The 23,003-nt window shown below is 35.8% G+C and overlaps 1 protein-coding gene across 10 annotated transcripts; it reads left to right on the forward strand.

Annotated features, from left to right (window-relative positions):
• The first annotated feature begins 4,200 nt into the window (after positions 1-4,200).
• LOC131308389 (MADS-box protein SVP-like) lies at positions 4,201-14,126 on the forward strand. Of its 10 annotated transcripts, none has more exons than XM_058335311.1 (9): positions 4,201-4,288; positions 5,352-5,568; positions 9,293-9,371; positions 10,181-10,242; positions 11,284-11,383; positions 11,482-11,523; positions 12,907-12,954; positions 13,066-13,211; positions 13,902-14,126. In XM_058335311.1, exons 2-9 carry the CDS (start codon positions 5,387-5,389, stop codon positions 13,918-13,920), a joined length of 678 nt encoding a protein of 225 aa, XP_058191294.1. In that variant the 5' UTR covers positions 4,201-4,288; positions 5,352-5,386; the 3' UTR covers positions 13,921-14,126. The 10 variants fall into 10 exon arrangements, with proteins under 10 accessions (XP_058191294.1, XP_058191296.1, XP_058191290.1 ...); XM_058335313.1 differs by having other exon boundaries at positions 4,250-4,317; XM_058335307.1 differs by lacking the exon at positions 4,201-4,288 and adding an exon at positions 4,395-4,417 and having other exon boundaries at positions 13,072-13,211.
• Positions 14,127-23,003: the final 8,877 nt, after the last annotated feature.

Genomic DNA, 23,003 nt, shown 5'->3' on the forward strand with positions numbered 1-23,003 from the left:
CCGTATACCAACAGGTTAAAGCTTTTTTTTTTTTGTTAGATTTTTCTTGTTTTGTTATTTTTCAAATATACTTTGCATTTGATGTTTTTGTGCTTAACTTTTGTAGATTATTAGTTTGTCTCATCGAGATCAATCGAAAAAACATTCTTCTCTTCTAGACGAATTAATAATTCACAAAAGTTAGCCACAACACTATAAAACGCTAAAAATTTTGAATAAGGACAAAACATGAAAAAATCTTATTCAAAAAAAAAAAGTCTCTTAAGATTGTTTGGAACTTAGGAAAAAGAAAAGAAAGGAAAAGAACAAATAACCTTTCATTATTTGATTTGAAGAGAAAAATGGAGAAAAATAAAGGGTAAATTTCATTGACCTCCCTTGAGGTTTCTGACACAAACAGAAACCTCCCCTGAGGTTTCTGAAATCTCAGTAACCTCCCTTACTTTTGTTGACATTACCAAAAGTCCCCCTTCTGTTACCAGCCGTTACATATGCTAACAAAATTTGCTGATGATGTCATAATATGTGCCTTGAACTGCCAAAAATGCCCTTTGACCCCTAAATCTTCTAAACTCATGTGTTCTTCCACCCATATTACAATCCAAATTCTAATTTTGCCGCAATGAAGCTGACTTATTTTGGATATTAGATAGAAAGCATATGAATCTATCAATTATTCTATTTCAAATGCAAATATTTAATTGAAAATATTTATAATAATGACTATATTAATAAGCTCAAAAAAGAAAAATAACAAATTCTTTAGTTACTTTGTAAAATAAACTAAGGTGTGGTTTGCCATAATAATTCTTTTGGATTTTTTTGGTCTTTGTTCAAATATTTTTTTGCCGTAGTAGTTTTGCGTCAATTTTTGATGGATTTTTTATTCATTTCAACAAGAGAAACATAAAATGTAAAAAATTATGATCAAAACCTTTTAAAAGTTTTTTTTAACAGACTTTTAAAAGTTGACTAAGGACATAAATAAAGAAAAATATTTTTTAGTAGTATTATGTTTTGTTATTCTAATTCTTTCAATTTTAGTTCCTATTTTTAAAATTTTTTATTTCTTTGCTTGATATAAACTAATAATCTAAAAAAATTAAACACAAAACTAAAATGTTTTAAACCCCAAGGAGTTAGCTGGTGGTCAAGATTTGAGACTTAGGAGTTTGCTCATTTCTAGAATCTCAAGTTTGAAATCTCTCAAGTGCAATCAACTATTTTCGGACCACCCATTTCTACCTTTAGTTGGGCTCCCTGCAATGGGCGGTAGGATTCGGCTCCCAGAATTATTCAAGGTGCACTTAAATTAGCCTGAACACCTTAGTTATTTAAAAAAATCTAAAATGTCTTCAATAAGAAATTCTAGAATATGAACTTGTTGTATTGAGCAATTCTATCCATTTTTCTTGTTCAATATAGACAATGAGCCCTCAAAACCTCTAACCCAGCATAAATTGTAAATCTCCAGAAACCTCTTCTATCACCTTATCACCACCCAATGCCCCATCGTAAAAAGTGCCCAAAACCGCCACACCCAATTTTGCCACAGCGCAACAAATTTTTATCCTTATTTTACCAATTTCGCATGCTGCTCACTCCATTCGCCAGAAAAGAATAATTCACCCGATTTATATAAAAATGTGTGTATGTTTATTTCATTCAAGTAGTAATTGCGTATGCAGAATAAGAGCACAATTGGATTAAAAAGTCGGGAGTAACTTTTTTTTTTCTCTATTCAAATAATTTTTTGCATTTATTAGTTTTGCGTCAATTTTTTTGTGACTTATTGATTCCTCTTAGCGAAAGGAATAAAAAAAGCATCAACTTTTAATCGCAACTCATAATTTTCTTTAAAAAGACAAAAAAAAATCAAAAAAACTGTCTTTTTTACTTACTTTTTTTCTTTCTTAGAAAAATTAAGACTTCCGATCAATTTTATTTTTACTTTTTTGATTCCTCTCGTCGAGATAAAGCAATAAGTCAAAAATTTGAAGTAAAACTAATAAATGCGATTTTTTTAATAGAGACAAAAAAAAAAGTCACTCTTAATTTTTTAATCCAAACCCACCCAAGTGAGGTTTAATTATTTCTCTCCCATTATGTTCTTTGCTTATGCCAGCATCCAAATCGACAATTTCCGTTGGATTTCTTTGCAAAGGGGAAGAATTATTCAGTAGAGGGCAAATGAATATACAAGTAGAGGGCATATATGTCATTTTGTCACAATAGTTTACGCCAGTAAAGGTTAAATTAACGGAAGGGGGACTTTTGGTAATGTCAGCAAAAGTAAGGGAGGTTACTAATATTTCAGAAACCTCAGGGGAGGTCAGTGAAATTTACCCAAAAATAAACAAATTTATGTTTTGTAAACCCTAAACTTTTTCACTCATTTTTCTCCTTTTTTTTTCTTTTTTTCTTTTCTCTCATTCTTCTCCCATGTTCTTTTCGTTTCTATTCTCCCACTTTTCTCAAGTTCCAAGCAAAGGATTAAAGCATCTTCAATGATTTGCTATTTCTACCTTCAAAAGCAATTTCTGGATAAAAATTCCAAAAAATATATATGGGCTGTCAAAATATCGCTGAGGGATTGCTGACGGGTTAAGGATATATATTGGTGGAAACGTCAAAATTTAATTCGATTGTTGTATTAGGTCTTGAGGATTTTGAGATACTGTTCAGGATGTTACTTGTAGGTTGGCTCGTGGCCAACTTTTCTTTTCTTCTTGGGTGCTGAGCGGCAAATGATTGTCGTTGGCGTAAGTGCCTCCTAGTTGGGATTCTTCTTTGGAGTTGTGATGCCTTTTTGCTTTCCCCATTAGTCTTTGTACTATCTTAAGAATTAATAAAATATTTTTTTTAACTATTAAAAAAAGACTTGATATCCGTTCCGCTAAGGTTATTATTTTTTAAAAACGTATTTTTCAATTTATGATACAGATTATTCTTTCATAATAGATCACCTTTAATTCAAATAATAAGTACTTATTTAAAAAATATTCCTAAGTTCTTATTTCTTGGACCATCGAGTAAGCTTTTGTTCCCTACACCATCTTGTCTTGATCAACTCTATAAGAATATGAAAAAATATGAGATTTTCGACCCTAGATTTCCTTAGATATATATATACACACCTGATCATGAGTAGTTCAATAGAGTTAACCTAGGATGATATGTATGTATAGCTTTTGAAATTCCACTGGAGAATAGTATACAAAAGTTAGCATATCATGTGAAAAAATGTGAAAAAGTAAGTGTACACGGCATGTGTATATAGTATTTATGTTTGTATCTTCTTCAAATATCTTCGATCAAGAATACCCTATCTACTATTCGTGGCGGTATACATTTTGAAACATACAAATCTCAAGCGCCATGTGACTAAGTAGAACATTGGAATCAAAGAATATAAAATCGCATTCTATAAATCAAACTTTCGAAGCTTCTTAATCGTAATCAAATTATATATTACGAATGTGTTAAAAGTAAATTAATTATGCTCCAATTGACTTATTCTCGGAGTTAATGAATTCTGAAACTATATATTACTAGTTTCTTATATAAATATTTACTCAAGTAAATAATATTTCATTTTTCTTCTTAGAAAACAAATTATCATCTGCTCGCGTAACTGTGAAATTTAATTTACGCGTTCCTTTGTTTGGTTCCTATATTTGAGAAAGCCATTTTTTTCTTTGCATGTTTCTCAATAACTTTTTTTAACTCTCTCTCTCTACTCATCTACTCTCGTGACTTTTTTTAACTTGACTGGTCTGATCCAAACCAATTCTCAACTATTTTGACCAAACCAATTTGGTGAGCCTTAAGCCCTTTTTTTTTTTAATCAGGGTGAGCCTTTTTTTCTGATGATCATAGATGTCTGACGTAACTTATACGCATTTTAATTAATCATTCCCTGAATCAAATATGTGTCGGAACCAGGTGGTGAGCCTTGCTTACCTATTAAAAGAATCTCAATAAAAATCTTGGGGACCTCTCTCTCTCTCTCTTGGGGGGCTTCATTCATTCTCTCTCCCTCTACATTTCATTGGTGGCTTTATATCTCAGTGCGTTCGTGAATCGTCAAAAAAGCGCACCAACCAATATCCGAGAAGGGTAATTTCAAGAAAGTCATGACAAACCCTATATTTCCCCACTTTTTACAATTTGCAACCTCAGAATATCAATGAGCTTATATATTGGGTAAGTTTCTCCCACTCTCCCTTTCCCTTTCCCTTTCCCTTTTAAGCTTCTTCCCATTTCTTCCTCTCTGGTTTTCTTGCAGGTTCCTCCTTTTTGCTTTCTCTCTCTAGGGTTAGGTTTCATCATATTCTTCTCTTTCTTGGAATTTAATTAGAAAATATGCCACTAATTTATAATATTGTCTTTTTCCTTAACCAATATTACCCATATCGTACTTTCAACTTTTTTTCCCTATTTATAGAAAAACATTACTTCTATCTCTAGATCTGCATATCCATCCAGTCTAGTGGTAAATGGGTTTTGTTTGTTTCAAACTTCTATCCCAATTATTCAACGTCACTGTCTTTATCATATCATATTATATTATATTATATTATATTATAATTGTTCATTCAAAAATATCCAATTTTGTCATATTCTCAGACTTCCCCCCTTTAGGTATTTCCTTTTATAGATAGAAGGGTTTGTTTATTTCCATTTATAGGATTTTCTTACAAATTTTATCTGGTTTTTTTTTTCTGGAAGGGATTTTTTCCCCATTTATAGACATACTCTCTCTCCACATCTCAGTCTAGTTCAGTGCTCAAATGGGTTTTTTTCCCCCTCAAATCTTTATCTTCATTAATCAATTTTTTTTTTTTGCTTTAAACCAATTTTCCGTACTTTTGGCTTTCCCTCTTTATTTATTTCCATTTATAGATCGAAAAACGGTTTGTTTATCTCCATTTATAGATAAAAGGGTAGGTTTATTTCCATTTATAGGTAATTTTTCTGATTTTTTTTTTCTTGCTAGCTAAAAGGGTTTCTTTCAAAATATATGTGCGTTATCGTTTAATCCGCTAGTCGTTTGGGAGTCTCTGCTATTTCATTTCATTTCTAAATATTATTTATCTGAAAAATTGTCGGTGGATTTTGTCGGTTTGTTTATTTCCCTTCATAGATTAAAGGGTATGTTTTATTTCCATTTACAAGTAATTTTTCTGAATTTTTTTTCTTCTAGCTAAAAGGGTTTCTTTCAAAATATATTTGCGTTATCGTCTAACCTGCTAGTCGTTTGGCAGTCTCTGCTGATTTCATTTCATTTCATTTCTAAATCTTATTTATCTGAAGAATTGTCGGTGGATTTCGTCGGTTCGATTTTGTAGAGGGCAGATATAATATTACTCCAGAAAGTGGAAAAATGGTGAGGCAAAGGATAGAGATAAAGAAGATCGACAACGTGACGGCGAGACAGGTGACGTTCTCGAAGAGGAGAAGAGGGCTTTTCAAGAAGGCTAAAGAGCTCTCAACACTTTGTGATGCTGAGATTGCTCTTATTGTTTTCTCCTCCACTGGCAGGCTTTTTGATTACTCCAGCTCTAGGTACGTAATTGCTAATTAATTTCTAACTAATTACCGATGATCTCTCTCCATTTCTTACTAGTACTAGTAATATTCTAGATCAATATATGCATATTTTTGCTGATGACTGTACAGAGAGAGAGAGAGAGAGAGAGAGAGAGAGAGAGAGAGAGAGAGAGAGAGAGGACTGATTAGGGTTTGTCCGAAGGGAACTTGGGGAAGGGAAGAGAAATTTGAAACATTTGCTATATTTTCTTATGTTTGAGAAGAGAAAGAGAAGAGAAAATAGCAAAAAATAAAGTACTGATGACAGGAAATTTTTTCTTCACATTTTGGGCAATTTTTCTATCTTCAATGAATTTTCTTCTCTTCCTTTCGTTTCCCTAACGGCCCGTTTGGATGCTGCTATCGGCCCAGGGATTATTTTCCCCCCTTTACAAGATCGGGGGCCCACGCGTTGTCCCCGTTTGGGAGCCACAAAGTCGGGGGTTTTCCACAACACCGTTTCTTGCCTAAGACCTGAGAAAGGGGGCATCGGCGGTCTTATATTCGGCTAGGGTTTGAGGTGTCCATGAGTTATCCCCCTAATCCCCCTTCTAAAGTCCAAACAGAGTGTTAAGCATTCAGCAGACTACCCATATAGTAGTATATGATTTATACGTCTGTTGGACCTAAGTTGCATAATTTAAGTGCGGGTGCGCGAGCGTGAAAGTATCGTTGAAATACATCCCAAATTAGTAAAATTCATAAAAGCGAGAATTGAGAGCTCCAACGCAATACAAGGATTGAGAGTGTTGGCCGGACTAATAACTGTGTTTTCCTTGAATTTCAAAACTAATTACGACACCAACTCCAAAGTCTATCTTCCATTTTGCTTGTACCTTTAGACAGTATGTACTTTTATGAATTACAGTATGTTCATATTTTCATCCACTGAAAGATCTCCCTTAGTTCTGTATATAGGAATTTCTTGCGAGATTTATAAATATAGGCCATTAACTAGAAAGAGTGCATTACACCCAATAAAGTGGTGTGATTGAAACATCACGTGTGTATCGGCTGGTTAACATTTCGTAACGGTTTGTTTCCTATTCATGGCCATTACGGGCCTTACGGCCGATACTTAGTAATCTAAAAAGTTCTTTCTCAGAAATAATTTCTGTATATTCACGCCCGCAACAATCGATTCTTGGTATCTTCTCTCAATACTGTTAGATGCATCCGATAAGGTTGCCTCCATGGGTTGGAGGGAATAGTTTTTTGAAAAGTACTCCTTAGTGTTTGGCCTACTGAGATGGCATGGTCATCCCTTAATTGGTGACACAAAAGGGAAATCACCATTCACTGATTTAGGTGATTGGTCCATTCGAGTGACAAATCGAGAAATTGTGATTCCATTTTCGTCAAAAATGAAAACCATATAGTACTACCTAAGGTCATCGGAGAACTACAGAAGAGAGAGAGAGAGAGAGAGAGAGAGAGAGAGAGAGAGAGAGAGGTACCCAAACCAGTGAAACCATAATCAAAAGTATTGAGAGAACGACATTAAATGGTGAGAAAGTACAATACAATTACTATATAAAATTAACCATAAGCAAATCACTTAAAATAACCACAGCTGGAAAGTTTGGAATGGACAGAAAGTACAACAGACTACCATGGGCCATGTACTTGAAGGAAATTATTTATCTCTAGGGTCTGTGGATGCGTGTAGAATCTCTCTCCCTGTTTGTGTATGTGTGTGTGTGAGAGAGAGAGAGAGAGAGAGAGAGAGAGAGAGAGAGAGAGAGAGAGAGAGAGAGAGAGAGAGAGAGATGGTATTTTTGAAGTATACCTCTTGAGAAGTACTCCATATTGCTGTACTTGAGTTTCCAACGTGGTTGATTGCTAACGAGATCAGTTAGGATCGGAGTTTAAGGTGCTCTTGAGAAGTTATGCTTAACAGTCTTTCTTTCTTGTGGTTTTTGTACCTTTTTGCTTGCTTTCAACATTTCGCTGGATTTAAGTTTTTCTTTGCCTTGTACTTGCTTCATGTTTGTCACGTACGTAGCTTATATTTGGCATGAACCTCTATCTCGGTGTACCATTTGTCGAATTTTAATAAAATTTTGTTTCCGATCAAAAATAAAAATGTGGTGTTATCACTTTTTTTTTTTTGTTTTGAAATGGGTGGTATTGTCCCTTGGAACCCCCAATTATGTGTGATGGATTAATAACCATGGGATTACCCACTATGTTGGAGTTGGAAAATTATTGACAACATTTGGTGCGAAAAATGATGATTGGTTTGAGGCATAGCCACGTGATAGACAGAGAGCCTTGAGTAAAATTTAGCTAGTTATGAGAGTGGATTATTAATCTGTGGCAACTGTATATAATTTCAGGACTCATAAGCAAGAAGTAGTGAAAGAATCAGATTACCAGTCAACAATATTCAGCCCAACAGAACATGTGGTTTGATATAAATAATTTCTCACTATTAGTCTAGCAAAATTACTCGTCTTATAAAATGACAGATCTTATTGTTTTTTTTTTAAAACAGCAAAATAATTTCATTAATCATATTGTTACTCATCTGTCTGCTCAAATATGAACTTAATTAGTACCTCGACAGATGCTTTCAAATCAAGAAAGTACTTTCAATATTCCATGGCGTAAAATCATCCGTAATTTTATGGGGATGGATCCCCTCCCAAATAGCCAAGGGATCAATTGGTCTAGAGCTACGCAGCAATTTTGGGTTAATTTTCTGTAGAGAGGAGTTTGATGTCCAAAATTCGTATGTAAGCTATATGTCAAACCATAATTTAAGCTTTGATCTATCTTCCACAGTCTATATCTCTAACCTCTATAGATGGTTTGGTTTACACAATGAATCATATCTAAATTTTTATCATTTTCAGTCCTTATTTGATCACTATGTAAATTAGCTTATTGAGTTAATTTGTTGTAAAACAAATGTAATCTTTCAATTTGACTAGAATAATTTGCTACTTCTACAACCATGAGAAGCCAAAATGAGGATTCTTGACATCAATTTCGCACGTTATAGGAGAAGAAGGGCATCGAAAGATTTTGTTTTTGAATAACCAATCATCTTAAAAATTTTGAATTGTCAGGTCATAAGATGAATATGTAGCATACTTTCCCATCTGCGTATGCATGTGTGACTTCATTCAAGGACTTGCCCATCCCTCTTCGAGTGAATGCCATTCCTCAAACAATCGAAGGACTTCCTTCTCTTGTCATTCCCGATTGGTGTTTCATGTCCAAAAGGCCTTACGAAGAAGATCGCCTTTCAAAAAAAGAAGATGATTTATTGCCTATTTTCGAGAAAATAAGTCGCAAAAGGCTTGTTTGGAGATGTGAAACCCTACCTTTGGTCTCCCAGAGCTGCTTTCCTTGACTACCTAGCTTTGAACCCACATTCCTTGAGATTAGTGAATAAGCACCTCCCATTTGAGAGCGTACGATATATTGATATGCAATCCCTTGAATCTACCATAAACTCATAACATTTATTTAGAACATTCATATACGTTTGTGTTGAATCTTATAGCATCGAGATAAAAACTCATAACACAAAATGTTACGATTCAATATCTGCAAATGTTATGAATTTCTATACAACTATTCTGAAATTTTAATCCAATTTATGGGGTGCGAACCCTACATGATCCAAATGTGGGGTGATTTGCTTAAATTAAGAATTCTGATTGACTTTGCCCTTTTTGGTTTTCTTAAGTATGGGGCAGGTAATTGAAAGGCATAATAACCAAACAGAGAATCTTGTCCAACTAAACCAACCATCTTTGGAGCTGCAGGTAAGTTTTTATTGTGCCCTTTCTTAATTTGTGAGGTAACTACTAAGTTTTGCAACTGAAAAAAAATTCCATTTCATTGGCATATGAGGAAAATATTCCATGCTATGTCACGAAAATTGTTTACAAAAAATTCCAAGTTATGTCACGAAAATTCTCCAAACACTGAACAACTTTCTTTCATTTGCGATAATTTTTTTTTAGGCTTTTTGCTACTTTTTTTTTTTTTTTGGAGAAATAGAAAAAGTAATTCAATTTTCTGAGATCCCAAATTTTACGATATAGTCTATTAATTTCACTTGATTAAGAAGCGCAATATCTTACGAAGTCGTCTATTAATCCAGTCTTTTCCACTGAGATCTATCTAACATCATTTTTATTTATTAATTCTTGAACCACCTTGATTTTTCGTTACCCTATTTTTTGTTTTTGTTTTCATCTTCTGCTTGTATTTGTGACTACACAACATACGTAAGTCAATCATCCTGAATAACATGATAATCCTTCTAAGTCACCAACCTTAGAACTCCATGAAGTTGTTTTTTTGTGGTTTTTTTTATTTTATTTTATCGGCAATACAAATTATTAAGGAAAACTTGACAAAGGGTATTTTCTAGTTTGAACTTATCCTTACTATTGATTATTCGTAACTAATCGTTACTTATACGCCGATAAAAAAACCTAATCCTTATGTAATAATTAGAAAGTACATTCCCATTGCATTGGCACATGAGGAGGAAAACATCTAGGTGTGATTATCAACCTGCAAGTACTTAGCATGTATAAACTTTTGTGTACAAAATCTTGTGTAGCTTGACAACAGTACATCTGCCATCGCGATCAAGGAAGTTGAAGAGAAAACTCTTGAACTGAGGTACTACTTCTTCATTCCCTCGGCAGGACTAATAGCGGAAAGGACTAATAGTGAAAACATGTGTAATCCTATAGAGTACGTTGTCTCATGGGGCTAATAGTGATGAGATTAATAATATCACATCTCTACAATCTGGTTAAAAGCCAAATTTGACATCAAAGTGTACGTCGTTGAGGACTTAAAGAGGTGAGGGCCTAGACGGGATTCGCAAAGTGAAAAATCTAGTCTGTATCCTTCAGTGGATGTTTTCTTTTTGGGTGTTGCTGTTTTGCAAATGATTTGCTAAGTGATGGATGCAAACATATATAGTTGGGATGCATATTCGTTTTTTTTTTTTTGAACGGCGAATGAAGATTTTAAATAATTCAAAGTAATGATTCAACTTTGATTATCCTTAGTTCCGATGCTGAACTTCCCCTCTTTCTTGATGTATCAGGTTAAATACCACACCATCCACAATATTATATATCTCAGACAAAACTATTTACTTGACAAACGCACTTTTTAATTTGATTTGCAAGTATATTCTAACCAAACACTGAATATGTAGTCGCCTTGGATTGATAGTATCGTCACTTCTAATTATGTACATATCCTGTCAAACAAGCGAGCATTATATGCTCGTTTTTTTAATGGATTAGTGTTTAATAGGGTGCTCATATAAACATTGCCCAACGATGAGCCTATGGCTTAGTCGTGAATCTGTTCTTCTGTACTATAGGGGTGTAGTCATGTGCCCCACGGTTTCCTTTTTTTGAGCAAAATTCAGGAAACAAGAAAAATTCACCTCATTTTTTATTGGTAGCATTTCACCTAAATCTTCCTTTTCCGAGTTTCTCATTTGCGCATAAATCCCATTGCGTGCCGCTTGTAATGCTACAAATTAAGAGTTTTCATTACCACGAAGTAGATATTCTACATTTCAAAATTAATATTGTGCACTTTAATTCCATTTTACACCAACGTACATTGAGGTTATGCGCGCGTGGTCCAAATTGCTAGCTAGCATTTCTCCTCTGATTATGATCACATGTACGACAGGCGACTTAGGGGAGAAGAGCTCCATGGGCTTAGTTTAGAAGAGTTAAAGAAACTTGAAAAAGCACTCGAAGGAGGTATAAGCCGCGTCTTAAAGACAAAGGTTTGTGTTTCTTTTCCAGTACTACGACGATCATTTTATCTTTCTTAATTTGTTGTATATCGAGTGCTAACAAAGGAACTTTTTCGTGTTCTTTCCAGAGTGAGATGTTTGAGAAAGAAATTGCCGCCCTTAAGAGAAAGGTCAGGATTCCACAATTGTTGTATTTTTGTCACACAATTCATATACTTAACATATCAGAAGATTTTTCATGATTCCGAAGTCTTTTTATTCTATGAGGTTTCATGTAGTAATAATCGTTTGCCATTTAAAATGGGCCTTATTTGAATGTAATGATCATAAGGCTAACGCACTTGGATGAAACAGAATCATATTGTTAAACTTGTTAGTTTGTTCGCTTATGAGCAGGCCCAATTAGCGGAGTATTTGGCCAAGTTTGCATAGATCAATCGAAATATCGCATGATTGTTTTTATGATGCTCGTCCTATCCTTCTCGATGAACCCCTTATCGAGATTCTAATAAAATTCTCTTTGCCGATAAAAAAAAAACAATCGAAATACTGCCTTTGGCGCGGCCTTTTATTATTGCTGACGCCTGTGTGTTGGGCATCTCCAAGATTGAAGCTTTTAATTAGCTCTAGGCTTTGTCATCTGCTTTGGGTTCTATCTTGTTTCGATGTTGCTGCTACAGCTTAATTAGGAGACTTTTTGCTTTTTGATCTATGGAATTCCGAAGTACCAAAAAACAAAAGTAGATTTTTTTTTTCTTCTTCTGAACAGTGAAAAACGATCATATTATTAATATTATTAATAAAGACCAAGCAAAATAGAGTTACAACCGAATGACATACAACCACAAAAGGGTTAGGGATTTTCTTGTCCCTGGGGCCGTGAGCGGCATATGATATATTGTCGATGATCAGGGTGTACGTCAACTTTGCTGAAATGCTAATTGTTTTGTTGTGATGCGATATGCTCCAACCCTTTAACACTAAGTTCGTGTATAACATTACTCTTAATTTCCCAAAGCATGATTCTTTGGCTTCTGGATTCTTGACTCTTTGACTGACTATTAATTTCTTGAGATAACTTTCTGGTTTAATTGATCGATCGTAACTTCATTGACTCTGGACATGTATGCCAAACTCTGGCTTCTTTTGTTTTTTGGAAACAAAATTCTGGCTTCTTAATTGGTTCCCAACAATATTACATGTGTCCTTTTACTGAATCAAAGCCTTTTGGTTTAGTCGCAATAATTTTCATTGTTGATTGTGCTTCAATTGTTTTATTCGGGGTTGTATTACGGAGTTATTAGTGATTGTTTCGGATGCTTTGTCCCCTTGTGTCATATTGTTCTGTATATCTGTAATTTGATACTATGAGATCTTCTTTATAATGACAATGGCAGCAATCTTCTTCGCAAAAAAGAATGACCTTGAAAATTGGTATATTTCAGTAGGTTCCTCAATCGCATGGATTTATAATAAGAGAATGTTTTTCATTTAAGTGATAATTGGCAATAACTAACTGGTTATTTTGTGCCTAAAAACAAATAAACATGCAGGAAGCCAGATTGATGGAAGTCAACGAGTGGTTGAAACAGCATGCGAGGGTGACATTTTGCAAAATTTCTTTTAAATTTTCTCCTCTGTTTAATGATTTTTTATTTTATTTTTTTTGTTGGCTTTAAGTGGAGAAGTTTAATTACTAATTAACTTTTTAGATGCAAATGGGGAGTGATATAGGTCAAACACATGAACAAGGCCAGTCTTCAGATCAGTCCATTACCACCACCACCAACAACGGCAGCTCAGCCGCGGCTCCTCCTCCTCAAGATTATGACAGCTCCGACACTTTCCTCAAGTTGGGGTAATATATTTCTATGTTTATTTCATCGTATTGATTTGAATTTCGAACAACCACCACGCTATCCAAAAGAATCTGCAGGACACTTGGTTATTGTTTTGGCCATATATTTCTGTTTTCATTTTATTTTCTCATAAAATGAACAGTGAAAAGCTCCAGAAAAACTCATAAGTTAGGAAATTTCCGGTACCATGTTGCTCATCTTGAATGGTAGAAATGATTAGTATTTCGCTACTGCTCATTTTAATGGAAGAGATGTTTTTTGTTTTGTTTTTCTTACTACCTTTCGGTTGATTCCTTGTCAACCTTCTCTTCGGGGCTTGCATGCATGGCGTATGATTGTCGTATGGATAGGGTGTCAACCTGATTGAAATGTTATCCTTTCGTTGTGATGCTGCTTTTACTTATCCCTTTAACCATAGTAAGACCATTTCTCTGACTAATAAAGTTTCTTCGCTGTTAAAAAAACAAAAAAATCTACTCACCTAGAGTGGGTATGTTAACGCGAAGAACTTGATATTGTAGCTACCTAGCTAGCTAAGGACATTTTGTTTTTCTTTTGGGTGAGTTTTATTTTCTCTCTTGTAAATTGGTATTATAGTTAACATTGATCGTATTATTTTCTTTTCTATTGAGGATTCAGAGGAAAAAAAAAAAAGTGTCTTTATTAAAGAAACTTTGCCGTTTTTGCAGCCTGCCTATTCCAAGATGAATTCGAGAGGGGCATATGCATAATCAAGGCATGGCAAGCAATGTATGTTGCACCATTGTTTCTAAATTAAGTAGGCGGCGCGCCTATGATTTAGATTCAGATCCAATCCTCTCTCTTCACTTATGTAAATTCATATGGACATGGCCGATTTTTGTATGTACGTGAAATTAGGGTTGGGAGATCATAAGCCGAGCCTAGTGTTTGCATGCCTGTTGTCATTTTTTGCGTGAAATTATGGTTGAGAGATCATAAGCCGCCTAGGCTTTACTCATTTTCAAAGTGGCAAAATAGTTTTTAACTCGTAAAATAGTGTGCGTCGTAGCATTGTCTGCCAGATAAATATCTTCAATAATCATCCTTGAATTAGGTAATGCATCAAGGTCCATATGCTATCAAAACTGAAACCTTTCTGCTAGAACATAGAAAACTGAAACGCACCGGCCGTCTAAATTAAAGCATAATAAGCTAAAACACAACTGAATTCTAATCAATTTGGGCAATATTCCCATCATCGAAAAAGAAGTCGGAAGTTTTCATCTGGATCTATAATTTAATCTGTTAGACACCCAAAATTTGGTCTCACCACTCGCGGATCCAATTTCAGGGCAACATTAATTGGACGACGACATTGACCTTACCATATTTATCTTCATGTCGCAACAAGAATTTTGATCATATTTGGGTCCTGATCGGACATCGTTCGCAGTGAAAAAAAAATAAAAATCAATCGAGGGCACCAGCAAGAACGTTTGCAGTACCCATTCGCGTGGGCATTTAGAGGACTTCGAATGTTGCTGAGTGGTACTAGAATTTTGTTGGACGAATTCAAGGAGGAATTGAAGTTGTCAGAAGGAGTAGTTGAATATAATTTTCAGAGTGTCGGTGGTTCTCATTTGATTTGAAGATGTGAATGAAGAGACAACTTGGGGTAAGATATTTGTACCAAGTTCAGAGGTACTTAACACCCAATCCGTCACGACCAATTTGGACCCTTTATCATGGACTCACATGGAACCTGGCGCACTTGATCATTTTTCTTGTTAAGAAGACGAGTCCATATATGAGCCAGAAGGCCATTTTGCAATATTTCAACCGCAATGCCCCACCGTCACTTAGTGGCAGTAGATAGATAGATAGATAGATATAGATATTGAGAAGAAAATTAAATAGGCATCCTCTTTACTAGACTTATTTAGGTGTTCATCCTAGAGGTTTCAAATACTTATATTCCCATTTTCAAATTGTCATTTCGCCCATTATACCCCTCTGTAATGAAAGAGAATACTAAATAATCAACTCTCAAATTAAGTTCATATATTCCTTAGATTTACATGACATGTACTTTTGGGATATATTTTTTTCAGGAAAGTCTACAATACACACCCCTTAAAAGAGTGTACCATATGCACCTATTCTAAAGTTCATTCATAACATTTTAGTGTGTTTCGTAACTTTTGTTCTAGAATTCATAACCTTTCAGCAGTACAATTCGTAATATTTTCATTATGATTCATAACATTTTGGTGTATCTTGTAACCTTTATACAATTACATTTTCTCTACAATTCATAACATTTTGGGGGTGTATATGTTACACACCCAAATAAGGGATGTGTATTGTAGTTTTTCCCATTTTTTTCAAATTTGAAACCTTACACCTGATTGAAACGTAAGACTATTTTTTTTTTTTTTGGTTTGAGAAAACTTGTAACCTTAAACCATTTTGATTCCGTTTGTTTGGTTTGAGTTAAACTTGAAATCTTAAACCCTTTTGATGTTAATCAACATGAAGTCCAAGTGTTTGAAGTTTACATGCATGGTGCTTCTTGCCATAGGTTATTTTGGCGTGGGGTGAGAGACAAACTGCAAGGTTTTTTTTTTTTTTTTATCAACGAAAAAAGTTTCCCTATCATTTTTTTTGCTAAGCAAAAAGAATTTATTAATCTTTATAAAAGAATTACAAAGGTTAAAAGAATCAAGAGCACATTGGCAAAAAGTCACCCAAAACCTAGAAGAAGGCAAGACGTCAACTGAAACACCAAAAAACCCAAATAGACTCAACATAAACTAGCCAAAAAACCCAAACAAGCCTCATACCCATCCAAACAAAAAAAACCAGGCCACTAAAACCACCCCAAAAGATTACTCCTCTATTTCTTCCTATCATCGATTTTCTCGCCCAAATGAACCATCTAAAATCGAAATCAAAAAGGTCACCGAGAAAATACCAGAATAATTAAACACCCCATACACGCCCAATCTCGAGATCAAATTGCCAGAGAGAAAGAGAAGCACCCTCCTCGAAATCAACATCGTCCTCCGAGATATCATCTAGAGCATGTATCCTTTCTTTCAATTCTTCCTCTTGCATTTCAACAAAAAAATTCAAATTATAATTCCTCCCTCCTTTAATTTCAATACCTAAAGTATGGCCTAAACCCAATATCTTCCGATCTTCCTTAAAGAACATTGAGAAATAAGGACCCTTCTTATTTCTATGGTTCAATTTATCAAACTTAGCCTCAATCTCCGCAAGATGCTTTTTTTTTCTTAATTTTTCTCTCCATTCTTCTAACTCTACTTCTCATCTTACCGATGGCATCAGAAGACGCTCTATCGCCGAAAATGTAACTGCCATCTTTTGAGTTTCGCCTAGGAGACCCTTCAACTGCTTCTACTACCCCATGGAAAATAACATAGTCCACTCTGTGAGAAATACACCCCAAGTCCAAATCAACCTCCCTTACCAGCGTATTCTTGGATTGAACCTCCATCTCACCTATTTCCAACAACTCACATAATCCCTCTTTCCTTCCTTGACAAATGTTGAGGTCCACCATTAGATTGGTTCCATTCGACTGCCAATTCCTTTAATCTTGTTGATTGAATTTCATCAGTTGGGATTTCCCTTTTGTTCACAATTCTACTTCCCTCCAAAGTGTGATTAGATTCAGAGAAATCAGAATCTGCTAACCTCGTTGCTCCTCTGTTAAGGTAGTTGCAAAGATCTTCTCTCTGACCTTGAGCTTTGTCGACTTCAAGAAACTTAAGCCCCTCATTAAGCCCATTATCCTGAAGTAACTGTTGACTAAATAGGCCCTATACTTGCTGATGAAGAGAATCCGTAGGCCCGAACTTATCCTCTTGAAACCATTTTGGGCTGAAACATTATACTCCTTGTCGTTAACAAGATCATTCCTGCTGTCCATTGATTTACAGTCCCAAGATTCTGAAGGATCCATTGACTCCTCCCTTGTTGGAGTTGGTGAATCCACCCGATTTTGTCCGTTCGTCTCCGCCTTCTCCGATTTTGACCGTTCGTCTCCCTAATCCCTATCATTAAAATTAATGGTACAAAAAGAAATCATGTAGTAATATACCAGGAAGCGTCAACAAAGATAAGCTCAACCTAAAACTACATCTCTGTGGGGCTCCGTTTTGGGTGGTTCGTCCTTTTTGAATGGTGGTACGGAGTTAGCTCCTGTCTCCTTTACTCAGTCCTGCAAAATGAAGCACGACTAAGAGACCACACCGGAGGTCCTCCGGGATGGCCCTCCGGTGCAAGAGTCAGTTTTCTTGCAAGGAAAAGTTAGAGATTGGGAGCTAGGGTTTGGTTTGAGCGTACCTCCTCCAAGAAGGCATAATGGGATATTTATAGGAAACCCTTCGCTTGGTCTCCAAGATTGCACTAACGCTTGACACGCGTCGGCTGATGTCACTGTTGCATCACGTTTAGGGTTTTGCAACCGTTTTCAAGATGAGCTGGCACCTTCACGTGCCACCATCATTGTCCTCATAACCGTTCGGATGACATCACAATCATCATCATAGCCATGGTTACTGTTCTGATGCGGGTGAGTCGGTTCGTCGGCCAAGCCATGCTCGGCACCGAGCATGTTGTGGGACCTTCGGCATCTATCCAAACGAACGTATCCTCCACCCCGAGCAGGTGTAGGGAATGGAGCATGAAAGGAGGAATAATTTAGAGAAACCCTCGGCGACAGGGACCTTCGGCTACGGTTGCTGATCCGAACGTCCAAAGAAAGATGTCTTGGAGTTGAAAGTAATATTAGATTACGCTCGGAATGGCCCGAGCCATTTTGCTCGGCCTGCTACAATCTCACTTCATAATTTAAAAAAAAAAAAAAAAACCACTCGAAAGTTGGTAAGAAACAACACACCCCCAAAACAGCCCAAAAACAGCAAAATGGCTAAGCCCAAACCCTAACCCTAACATAGAAGCCTGACAAAACAGCTCCACCCGCCATCGCCACCGTCACCGCCAGCCATCGGAAAGGCCACAGCCACACAACTCCAAAGCCGCCGCAGAACAACCCACGACAGATCTGAAGTACTGAGGAGAGGAAGCACGCAAACCAGCCTGGTGAGAACACCCAGGTCGTTAGGCAAAGACCGGATTGGCCCAAGAGATATCGACCGGCGGGTGTCAAACGCCTAAACTCCCTTCCACCTGCTGCCGTGCTCCACCTCGCTGTTAGGCCCCAAAACCGGATCCAACCAAGAGAGGAAACCGACGGGAGAGCGGCGAGACAGACTGCGCGCAAGGTTCTGAAGGGGAAAACCATTTGTGCATGAAGTCCAAGTGTTTGAAGTTGTTCCAGGGGAAGTTTTAAACTGAAGGTGGTAGTTACGTGGAGTGTACAGTGGGGTGGGGTTTGTCGTCTTGTTTTTGGGTAAGTTAACATTTTGTAACAAACTACAAGAAAATTTCTATGTCAGGACCAAACCTTAGGAGAACACAAAACAGCAAAACAACTAGATACACTCAAACTAGAAGCACAGCTCAACTCCTACTCCTACTCCTACAAAGCAAAGAAGGAGAGTTATATCCCAATTCCTACGTACGAAAAATTTTCACTGGAATAAGGAAATTTCCCCCGTGAACGCACTCTATCTCTAATATGAGCCACTGTAATGGAAAGAACTTCTTCAGAAGTGCAGAAGTTTTGAGAGAAGATCCTAGCATTTCGTTTCAGCCAAATGTAATAGAGTGTAGCAGCTAAAGATAGCTTGCAAAGGGGGAATTGTAGACTTTTCCCTCGACAATGTTGACTGAACCAAACAATCTCGAAGTCCCAGTCACTAGGTAGCCGAACAACCAAATTCCTTTTCAAAATGTTAGACCAAATGATTCTAGAAAAGTTGCAATAAAAAAAGAGCTGCATATTGGTCTCCATTTGCTGCTGGCACAAAACACAAGTAGGGTGCACATTCATACCCTAGTCTCTAAGCCTATCATTTGTGGCTAACCTCTTGCAACAAGTAAGCCAAGCAGTAAAGGCTCACTTGGGCACATTCCCATGAAACCACACCACAAAACACCACGGCTGTTCCTAACCAACATTCCGAATAGCATTCCAAGCAGATTTGGTGGTACACTGACCAGAAGAAGAAGGTGACCAAAAAATCTCATCCTCCTTGTCACGCCCTCGATTTTTAACATAAATATAAATAATTTTCGTAATAAGAATCTTCACATTAATCCGTACGATACCCAAAAGAGCTCAACATTTCCATAAAATAAATATACTTCCAAGTCCATAAGATCTCCAAATATTACATCACTGGCTCAACGGCCTCAAATCAACATAAGTATCAAGTATTAATAGGAAGTTAAGGGTTACAATATTTCAAATCAAAAGAATTGCAATTTTAGTTACAAATGCACCTTTCAAAAGAAATTTACAAAGATGAATGAGTAACTCCTTTGGTTAGCTTTCAAAAGAAAAATCCACTGTCCAAGCATGCAAGCTACTATCCAGAGTTAGCACCTGAAAATAATATAAGGCTTGAGCTACACTAGCCCCGTAAAAAAGTCCACGCAAACTCTATATGCAAATGAGATAAATGAAAGAACAGATGATGGAAAATCAAATGACAACGAAGGATACACAACCATCATGATCGAATGTCCCAATATCTCCAATCCTTCTTGTGTTCAAACCCATAAATCATATTCGTTCAGAAAGTGTCTCAACATATCGTACCCTTTGTGTGTCTGAGCCGAAGCTCCTGCCGGGCCAGTTATGGGATCCCGATATCCCATGCCAAGCACCCACTTTGTAAGTTAAGCCTTGAGTGTTCAATATGAGCATTAGCTCCTGCTGGGCCAATTTTGGGATCTCGATATCCCCTGCCAGGCATCCACTCGTCGATGGGCCCTGAGTGTTCGCGGGTCGTTCACAAACTCAAGCGTACCGATCGTACAAAAATCATGCAAGAAGCTCATATTTATAATTCCATAGCTCTACTAATTTTGAACAATTTCAAAATTGTATCACGTGGTCATGGAGACAAGTAGGACAACTTGATTCCTCATTATATGAATATTTAATCATATAAACCCATGGGTAAGACTTTAGACTTTGGAAAAATAAGACTCCACTACGCCAGGGGATTGAACATTTTGACCGATAGGAGTTTGACACTTACCGGTACAAATTGGAAACAGGAGGAGAAAGACTTCGGTCCACAAGAATTAATTCTACCGGTAGATGGGAAAATGGTACCAGTAGAGTCCGAGAAAAATTAGTATTCCTACCGGTTGGGAACAAATAGGACGCGGGGCTCTGCTGCCCACCATGGGCAGCAGCCCAACCCACACTCACACACGGCATCTCACACTCACACACGGCACCGTTTTATCAAAGAAAAAAAAAACAAACTCTTCTGCGAAAATTGCTACCCCCCTGACACACCCCCGGCCCCACCTCCCTTTTCCCAGTTTACCCCCCCCCCCCTCTCTTTTCTTTCTTTCTTTCCTTCCTTTCGGTTTCTTTTTTTTTTTTTTTCTCCCTTTTCTTTTCAGTTTGATTTTTTTTTTCATTTTATTTCATTTTCTTTCTTTCCGGTTTGAATTTTTTTTTCTCTTTAATAATTGGTTCAAGTCTAATTCTAGGCTTTGTAAAATAATTAAAAGAAAAAAAATGTTTCAATTGATCATGTTTATACAACTGTTTTATTTTTCTTTTTTTGTCCTTTATAGATTAAAAAATATAGTTACGAAAATAAGTGTTTCAATTTTCAATTCGTTTGAACCAGTGCAAAGATGTTATTTTTCTAATCATTTCATCCTAAATGGTTGTAATAAATTTTTGGCTTCAAGGCCTTTCAATAGACAACCTAAGAGAGTCTTGAAACCAAATAATGAGTTTTAGGGTGTTTGTTGAAAGACCTTAAACCAAAAAATTCATTATGACCATTTAAAATAAAATAATAAAAAAAACGATCTTTGCTCTGATTTAACTGAATTGAAAATTAAAGCACTTAATTCTTGAATTATATTTTTAAATATACAAATGGTGTATTTATAGAAATTAAATAAATAAGATATAAGTAATTAAATAAAAAAATAAATTAAAAAGTAGGGGACCTGAGGGCTCTGCTGTCTCCATTGGCATAGTAGCCCCTACGAAGCCCCTAAAACGTTTCCGTTTTAGTTTAAAAAAAAAAAGAAACCAGCCATTTGTAATTCTATAAAGTAGAAACGACGTGATTTGAAGCAACATACTACTGAATCAGTTAAGAGGATCTATGCTAAATAATGGTTAACAAATTTATTAAATTGTACTATAGTTAAAAAAAAGTAATCCTAAATATAACATTTGTATTCTGAATTAGTAAGTCGTTTGCAAAATACATTTTGTAATTAGTTCCCGAACACTAATTGTAATCTTAATGAATTTTTTGCTTCACGGCCTTTCAACGAGCACCCTAAGACTCATTATTTAGTTTCAAGACTCTTTTAGGGTTAGGGTGTTCATTGAAAGGCCTTGGAGCCAAAAATTTATTACAATCATTTAGGATGAAATGATCAGAAAAATAACATCTTTGCACTGGTTCAAACGGATTGAAAATTGAAACACTTATTTTCGTAACTATATTTTTTAATCTATAAAGGACAAAAAATAAAAAATAAAACAGTCGTATAAACATGATCAATTGAAACACTTTTTTTTTCTCTCAATTACTTTACAAAGCCTAGAATTTGACTTGAACCTATCATTAAAGAAAAAAAAAATTCAAACTAGAAAGAAAGAAAAAGAAATAAAATGAAAAAAAAAATCAAATTGGAAAGAAAATGAAAAGAAAGAAAGAAGAAAACTGTAAAGAAAGAAAGAAAGAAAAGGAAGAGAGAGAAAGAGGGGCGGGGGTAATTCCGGGAAAGGGAGGTGGGGCCGGGGGTGTGTGTCAGGGGAATAGCAGCCCTCCTCTCCCGCTTACAATTTTATGGAGCAGAAATGTGATTATGAGAGCCTTAGAGTTAAAATTTAATTATGTCTCTTTAGAATAATATGATCAGAATAATAAGATTTTCACGTCAATTCAAACGGATTGAAAATTGGAGTACTTAATTTTTTAATCATATTTTTTAATATATAAACGGTCTAAAAAATTAAGTGTGCCATTTTTTAATTCGTTTGAACAAGTACGAATATCTTATTATTCTAATCATATTATTCTAAAGCATCATAATTAATTTTTGTCTCTAGGACTCTCATAATTAAGTATCTGTTTTTTATTTAGGATCCTGTAGATCAGAAACGTGATTATGAAAGTCCTATAGACAAAAGTTAATTATATCTATTTAGAATAATATGATTAGAATAATAAGATTTTCTTACTTGTTCAAACGAATTAAAAAGTGGGACACTTAATTTTTTAGACCGTTTATATATTAAAAAATATGATTACAAAATTAAGTGCTCTAATTTTCAATCCGTTTGAATTGACGTGAAGATTTTATTATTCTGATCATATTATTCTAAAGAGATATAATTAAATTTTAACTCTAAGGCTTTCATAATCACGTTTTTGCTCCATAGAATTGCAAGCAAAAGAGTTTATTTTTTTTTTCTTCGATAAAACGGTGCCGTGTGTGAGTGTGGGGTGCCGTGTGTGAGTGTGGGTTGGGCTGCTGCCCATGGTCGGCAGCAGAGCCCCCGCGTCCAGAACTGAACATGGTGACCGAACAAAATAGAACTCCTGTCAGACTCTACCACTTCGATTATTGGCGGGTCCACAGAGCGGTCCCTTTTCCCTCTAGAGAATCCCTTTTTTATC

The sequence above is a fragment of the Rhododendron vialii genome, chromosome 11a (genome assembly GCF_030253575.1).
Source record: "Rhododendron vialii isolate Sample 1 chromosome 11a, ASM3025357v1".
Lineage (NCBI taxonomy): Eukaryota > Viridiplantae > Streptophyta > Magnoliopsida > Ericales > Ericaceae > Rhododendron > Rhododendron vialii.

Coding starts and splice junctions, on each gene's coding strand:
- LOC131308389 (XM_058335308.1), top strand. Junction 11,524..12,906: donor TTGCCGCCCTTAAGAGAAAG/GTCAGGATTCCA, acceptor ATAAACATGCAG/GAAGCCAGATTGATGGAAGT. Junction 12,955..13,065: donor GGTTGAAACAGCATGCGAGG/GTGACATTTTGC, acceptor TTAACTTTTTAG/ATGCAAATGGGGAGTGATAT.